Source organism: the organism of the source record quoted next, unplaced genomic scaffold (assembly GCF_019419815.1).
Source record: "Pyrus x bretschneideri cultivar Hongxiangsu unplaced genomic scaffold, Pyrus_bretschneideri_v1 Contig24, whole genome shotgun sequence".
Lineage (NCBI taxonomy): Eukaryota > Viridiplantae > Streptophyta > Magnoliopsida > Rosales > Rosaceae > Pyrus > Pyrus x bretschneideri.
The window spans coordinates 2,321,823-2,329,236 of NW_025999546.1; the positions used below are offsets into that span (position 1 = coordinate 2,321,823).

The 7,414-nt window shown below is 37.7% G+C and overlaps 1 protein-coding gene across 3 annotated transcripts; it reads left to right on the plus strand.

Annotated features, from left to right (window-relative positions):
- The first annotated feature begins 328 nt into the window (after positions 1-328).
- On the plus strand, positions 329-4,503 carry LOC125478322 (ABC transporter I family member 6, chloroplastic). Of its 3 annotated transcripts, none has more exons than XM_048586443.1 (7): positions 329-862; positions 1,088-1,309; positions 1,411-1,551; positions 1,798-1,974; positions 2,686-2,783; positions 3,471-3,532; positions 4,277-4,503. In XM_048586443.1, the coding sequence occupies exons 1-5, from the start codon at positions 449-451 to the stop codon at positions 2,764-2,766; spliced, it is 1,035 nt and encodes a 344-aa protein (XP_048442400.1). In that variant the 5' UTR covers positions 329-448; the 3' UTR covers positions 2,767-2,783; positions 3,471-3,532; positions 4,277-4,503. The 3 variants fall into 3 exon arrangements, with proteins under 3 accessions (XP_048442400.1, XP_048442401.1, XP_048442402.1); XM_048586445.1 differs by having other exon boundaries at positions 335-862; positions 1,411-1,533; XM_048586444.1 differs by lacking the exon at positions 3,471-3,532.
- The last annotated feature ends 2,911 nt before the right edge of the window (positions 4,504-7,414 follow it).

The following is a 7,414-nucleotide window of genomic DNA, read 5'->3' on the forward strand; positions in this document are numbered from 1 at the left end:
TTGAACCTCCAATTTGAGTTATAACATATAATTTTGAGGGAATATTTTTCTCACCATTTTTAAGTAATGTTCACAATTTTATTTACTATTATTTTTAACATTTAAAAAAATTATTTATTATGTTAAATAAGTTTAAATTTCAAAAAATAGATACAAATTTTAATACACTATAAATATAACACAAATACATTAAATATCATGATAAAAATTGTTGAACTTTTTTTTAAATTCAACAACTTGTATTATAATAGTTGATTTTAAAAATCGTGTTGCGTCACATTGAAAAATATAGTAAAAATTTTTACTAAAAAAAAAAATATAGTAAAAATGATGGGGGAGCCGGCCACCACCAATATCATGGCTGTTGATAATTTAATTTACAGTTATGCCTTTTCCGTTGAATTGAATTAGAATTTAGGGATTTTGCAGTCGCACTGATACCAATCCAATGGCGCTGTCGCGATTTTGTTATCCCTGTTGTTCTACTCTTCCCTCCCCACCACCACCGCCATCCCCGCCGCAATCTTCGTCTGTCCCTTGTCTTGGTAGCAGCTATTCACCCTCCAAGTCCCCAGTATTTACAGGTTCTGCCCTCCTCCGCCCTCTCCGTTGGCAATCAAGCCACCGGCACCTGCGGTCTCTGACGGCGGTGAAGGTGAGGGGCAGCCTCTCTTCCGCCGCGGAAACTTCAATTTCTGGCAGAGAAGGAGAGAAGGAGCTGCTACTCGAAGTGAAGGATCTAACGGCCGTGATTGCCGAATCCAAACAGCAGATTCTCAAGGGCGTCAACCTCTCTGTCTACCAAGGGGAGGTTCATGCAATTATGGGAAAGAACGGTTCCGGGAAAAGCACTCTTGCCAAGGTCCGTATTAGTAAGGGCTCCTTTGGAAGTGTGAAAGTGTTTATGATTGAAGTGCTTTTCTAGAATTCACTTATATTTTTAATGTTTCAATACTGTTTCCAAAACACTTTCGTCAAAAGCGTTTTCAATCATTTTGAAAAGCACTCCCAAACACACTTACTTTGTCTTTCTGTCTCGAATTAGAAATTTGAAACAATTGGTAAATTAATTCGTTCATTGGTTCAGGTGCTCGCCGGGCATCCGGATTACCAAGTTACAGGAGGTAGTGTTGTGTTTAAAGGTAACAACTTGCTCGAAATGGCAGCAGAAGACCGGTCACTTGCCGGGCTTTTTATGAGTTTCCAGTCCCCAGTTGAGATCCCCGGTGTCACCAACATTGATTTTCTCAACATGGCTTACAATGCTCGCAGAAAAAAACTAGGACTGCCGGAGCTTGGACCAATTGAGGCAAGCTAGCTACGCCCATTCGTTCTTGTTTGAAGCCGCTGTTTGAGATGTCGCTGTTGTTTTACTGATTCATTCTTGTATCTTTATTTATGTCCTTGCAGTTCTATGCTTATATATTTCCCAAACTTGATCTTGTCAACATGAAGACCGACTTCCTTAATCGAAATGTTAATGAAGGCTTTAGTGGAGGTGAAAAGAAGCGCAATGAGATTTTGCAACTGGCGGTATGGTTATCATTCTTAGTTAATCTTCCTGTTTCTTTTGTAATTTTGGTCAAAACTTCATTTGTAAGAAAATGCTTGGTGTGTGTGTGTTGAATTGAACATATAGTGTAATTACAATATTTGTAGAATTATGTAAACCTGTGGGAAGTGGGTTTCTTCCCCAGAGATATAGTCTTGTAATTTCAGTAAGTTGTCGTTCCTACACATTCGTGTAAGCTTTACTGGGTACTTGTCTTTGTATTCACATGCTTCTGCTAAATGCAGGTTTTGGGAGCAGAGTTGGCTATATTGGATGAAATTGATTCTGGATTGGATGTTGATGCACTACGAGATGTAGCAAAGGCAGTCAATGGGCTTCTGACTCCGACAAATTCTGTATTGATGATTACTCATTATCTACGACTTCTGGAATTTATAAAGCCAACACGTATCCATATTATCGTAAGTCATTCAAAGATATGAAAACATACATCGACAAGAGAGGTTTTGGGTCTTGGTTCATGTATCTGTCTCATGAAATTAGAAAACAAAATGGAAAAGTAATAAGTGATGCTCTATAAATATAAGTATAACATGGTTCAGAAAAAGCATGACAAGGTAAATGAGTTTATTAGTTTCATGTGTCTGGTAGTTTATCTCGGACTGCATAAACATACGGTTTGGATTTTTGCTGTTCTATCTTCATGTTATGGCTCCTTATAAGCGAATCTGTTGAAGGTATAGCGGATAGTGCATCAGCAAATAGGGCTGTTTCATGCATTCTTCCCCAGAATTCCTGGCACTTTTGTTTTTACTTATGAGAGAACCAAGTGGGCAAGATTTGAGAGTAGAATTTTAGAAGCTCTGGATACTTGTAGAATTAATACAACCAAGATAGCTGCATCTTGCTTAGGAGATACATGAATTGGGCATAACCTTGGAGTACATCAACTCAAGGAGATTTGGAAAAAGAAGAAATATCTCTTTTGTTAATTGAATCTTTTTAGCTTTAAGAAAGCATAGAAAAAGAAAAAGGTTATATAAGTTGGCTGCTTCGACATTATACAGGATAATCAATAAATTATCATTGCGAGGAATACAGTAAGCTTTTTAAAACTGTTCCTAGATTATCTTTCAGTATTGATCTAATTATTTAATTAAATGATTTTATAGGAGGATGGGAAAATTATAAAGACAGGTGACATCTCCTTAGCAGAAGTGCTAGAGAAGGAAGGGTACAAAGCAATTTCTTGAGCATAACTTTATGAAGGGTATTGCTCTTCCTTTCTCACTCTCTTAAACCTCAAAACATCTTTTACTGCCTGGATACTAATATTGTAGGCGTGGACCATTAATTTAATTTATCTTCTCAAATAAAAGTAAATAAATAAATGTAGTGTCTTGAGTAATGCGTTTTATTATCTACAAGACTTAATTGGTCCTTCAATCACATTTATTTGCCTTTTTGCATATAATTGCTTTGGTTCATGTGGTCAATGGTATGTAAACAGAAGGGCAATTATATATGACTTGTTATTGTTTTAAGAAGGCCCTTCCCAACAGCAGAACTTTAGGTTTCTAAGTGAACTTCAGCATCCTATTTAGAATAGGAGACGACTTTCCATCTTGGTAAAAACTTGCTCCCTATGAGTTTAATAATTCATAGCAGTGTTTCAAATAGTGTTTTCCTGGCGGGCTATATCGCCCGTTTTTTGGCAATGCGTTCAGTAACTTCTACAAGGTGTAGTCATTTCGCGGGGTTCCAAATAGCATACACTGTTTTATTAAAAGCGTACGCAATTGTAGTTATAGGTGAGGTATATTTTTGGAAAAGGCAATGTAATGATAGGTGCACTATATTTGATTAAAAGCGTATGCAATTGTAATGATAGATCTCTTATCCTTTCTTTTTTGTGTGGCTGAAAACCTCATGCCTTGGGTTCGCTTTCCAAAATCAGAATGTCATTCAAGATAACACTGGACACAAGCTCAGATGTAGTATTGCTGAAACTGCTTCAGGGTATGCTTTCCCAGAAATGTTTATATTGATCATTAATGCTCATCCAATTTTTCTTGGGTTTAGTCAAGTTGTTAGGCCTGTGGTCTGCTGTCCCATGGAGTTTGTTCCCTCAAGGTGCCTATCTAGCTATTTGATAGAATTTCCTGCCTCCCAAAGATTTTAGAATTTTTCGGAGGGCCCAGTTTCATATTTGAGTTGGCAAAGCGGGTTCGGGGATCTCTGGGTAAAAAGATAGTGTTTACTGATGAAGTAAAGTGATAGGAAAATCAGTTCTGCCTGCCCTATTAGGAAATTTCGCATGCAATGGGGAAGGAAATTCCTCTAGATTCAGAATGCGAATGGTCTAATGCTGAAACACATTGATTCCTTTGAATGACTGTCAGTTAGAAATCCCACTTCTGATGACAATTGTGAAGCTTCCTGGCCATAGTTTGTTGATTCTGAGCCAATGATATATGATAAGGGTCCAAAATATACCAATAATGTTCGAGGAACGTGGGATAGTCATAGTTTGTAGATTCTGAGCCAATGATATATGATAAGGGTCCAAAATATACCAATAATGTTCGAGGAACGTGGGATAGTAGTGATTACCGAGTCACTTGAACTGCTTGCATTGTCTTGTAATTCTCACTAGGAATATAAACAAATTATATGGTTTTTTTTTTTTTTTTATTGCTGCGGCATCTGTTGTATATCTCAGTTCGAAACTAATGTTGTTTTGACCCTTTCTCATTCTTGCAGATTTGATTTGGGGAAAAGCGGGTGCAGGAGTAATGATCTCTCCCGAAAAACCATAAAACATAATCTGCGTTCACTGCTTGGTAATTTGAGTTTTACATTTGTCTAATTTGTTAGGACATATTATGGGCATCATGTGTGGAAAGTATGATGTGGTTTTTGCTATTTTCATACAGCCCTGATACCTAAGTAATCTCATATAAAAGTGAAATAACTTGAAAGTTTTGCTATCTGGTATGGTCCATGCTTCTGACTCAACCACAAACGTAAACTTTTGATGGCGATATTTTAAACTACTCTGTTCTACGATGATGAGGGGAATTCAAAATTGAGTGCAGGGGTTCGGGCACATTGTCTTAGTTAACTGGAATAAGTAGAAATTGGAAATTGATCCCCCAGAAAATTGAATTTGATTGGTTGCACTCATGGCCGGATAATACGGGATTTGATTAATTCCGCTTAATAGTTTTTGGATTTTTATACATCTTTTTTAGCTTGGCGCATACATTTTTTTTTTTTATATTTCTTGTCATCGGATTCAATAAATCAAAAAAACTTATGTGATTACATATTGGTGTAGAGGAGAAATAAAGTGCGTGTTTATCTACTTAAATTTGCGGAGTCATGAATGATGTCATGAATGAGAAAAGGAAAGAAGAGTGAAAAATGACATCAAGTAGGGCTAGTTAAAGGTGGAATCTACTCTTTTTTTCACCTTTTATATTATTTTCATATGTACTAGTGCGTTACAAGGGAAGTTAGGAAGTAGATTCTGTGTTTTCAAGGAAGCCAAATATCATTAGTACCATGTGGCGATGTCAAATTGTTAGCATTTTCATAAGATCCAGCCTACTTTTTCTAAAGCTGTTTTGTCCATTTATTCTCATAAAGTAGAGCAATAGTTTCTGATCTAATTGGTGCTTTGTTTCTGAACCAATCGGTGCTTTTGGTCTTTGAACTAAAAATTCGTGTATATTGGTTTTGAATTTGTTATAACGTAAAACAATGATTCTTTTGACTAACTCTATTAGAACTTTCATATTAAATAAAGGGTTTAAAGGGACAAAAAATGGAAGGGAGTTCTAAGCAAAGTTAGCCAAAAAGATCACTACTCCACATTGTAACAAGTTAAGGGACCATTGCTCCGCATTATAACAAGTGCAATGACCAATACTCACAAATTTTTTGTTCAGGGATCAAAGCTCCAATTAAGCTAAAGTTCAAGACCATTGCTCCAATTACTTTATTTAGTCTCCTCTTTTTCTTCTTTACTTTATAACGCACGTACGTCAACAATTAACAGATGACTGGCAGTGAATAATAGAGGTATAAAAGTGACAGAAAAATCTGTGTTTGGGTACAAAAGTGCGACAGACAACTAAAAGTTGAAAATTAGAAAAAACTTAAGGGTAGTAAAACGAAAATTTCATGTAGCCTTATTGTGCGATGGTGCCCAACCAATCCCAGCAGCAAATTTGGGATGTTAAATGTTCGAAGAGAGTGGAGATGAAAGAAGGAACAAAATGCCAAGAGAGGAAGAACGGCCATTGGAAAATTCACTTAAAAACTCAGGAGGTTGAGCTTGTATCTTACAATCATTGTATTAAATTCAATAAGTGGAAAGTTATAAATCTTCTTACAAATTAAGATAACGTTTATGCATAATCACACACCAAGTCATTCAAGAAATATTGACTTTCCCGACTTAACAGTAGCATCAGAAAACATGGCTGTCGCTGCTCTCTTTGTAGCCTGGTGGCTTCGCATGAGGTTCACCGGGTCAACAACCAAGTTTTCTACATAAGCCTTGAAATTGACAAATACTGAATACACCTCAGACTTGAGCTTTAAAGGAAACAACCAACTGTACTTGGTGAATTCATCAACAAACAACACATAGTACTTATAACCAGTGACAGACAAAGTAGGGGCAGGTCCCCAAACGTCGCAATGAACAAGTTCCAAAGGCACAGAGACAAAACTGAGACTTGCAGTGAAAGGCAATTTGTGATTCTTACCAATTGCACAATCGGAACAGAAGAAAGAAGTAAACTTTTTACCCCTATAAACTATAGAATTACTAGTTAAAGCCTTCCGAAAGATAGCAGAGGAGGGGTGGCCGAGTCAATTGTGCCAAACTGATAAAGAAGCCTTGCTACTGACAAGAGCAAATGAAGAATTAGAAGCTGGAGGAAGTCCTTGAAATGGATAAACCCCATCTTTAACAGGCCCTCGGAAAAGCATCCTCCCCGACATACGATCCTTGATTGTAGAACCATCCGAATCAAGAGTTAATTTGCAGTGATTGTCTCGTAAGAATTGATACGCAGAAAGGAGATTATGTTTCATGGCAGGAACATGTAAAACATTATTCAGACGAAAAGTGGCAGCAGGAGTAGTGAGAAAAGAACTACCAGTATGGTGGATGGGCATACCTTGACCATCACCAATATAAACCCTGTCCTAACCATTATAAGGAGCTGGAGAATGAAGAGCAAAGATGTCATTTGTTATATGAGATGTGGCACCGGAGTCCATGAGCCAAGTAGGAGCAGAAGAGGGGAGATTGGTGTGAGCACACATAGTAGCCAATTTTGCAGGAGGAATTTTACCAGCAAAGGCATGATTCATGCGTTCAAAGCAGTCCAGAGCATCATGATCAGGGGAATGACAGATTTGGCATGGATCACAATGACCATGGGAATGACTAGAGGGACGAGGATAACTGCCAGAATTGCTACGATAGTTGTTTCCTCGATAGTTGTTGCCCCGATAGGTGTAGCCTCGATAGGTATTGGTGCCACGAGAATTATTGCCTCGATAAGAGCCTTTACCACGATTGAATTGCCTCGGTACAGTATAGCCCTGTGGTGTGGGAAGAAGAGGCGGTTGAGATTGTGGAGACTGAGCTGTATAGGCTTGAAAGGGTTCAGAAACAGATGAAACAACATATTTCTTCTTACGTTGCATGAACAATTCTTTGTTAATCAGTAGGCCATGTAGTTCATCCAAGGAGGTAGAAGAGATGCGAAGCATAATGGAGTCAACAAATGACTCATAGTCATTAGAAAGGCCATTAAGAGTGACTGCAATCAAATCACTTTCAGAGATCGGAGCACCGGCAGCCATGAGTGCATCAGA

Coding starts and splice junctions, on each gene's coding strand:
- LOC125478322 (XM_048586443.1), top strand. CDS start 449: ATGGCGCTGTCGCGATTTTGTTATCCCTGTTGTTCTACTCTTCCCTCC. Junction 863..1,087: donor GGAAAAGCACTCTTGCCAAG/GTCCGTATTAGT, acceptor TCATTGGTTCAG/GTGCTCGCCGGGCATCCGGA. Junction 1,552..1,797: donor CGGTATGGTTATCATTCTTA/GTTAATCTTCCT, acceptor TGCTAAATGCAG/GTTTTGGGAGCAGAGTTGGC.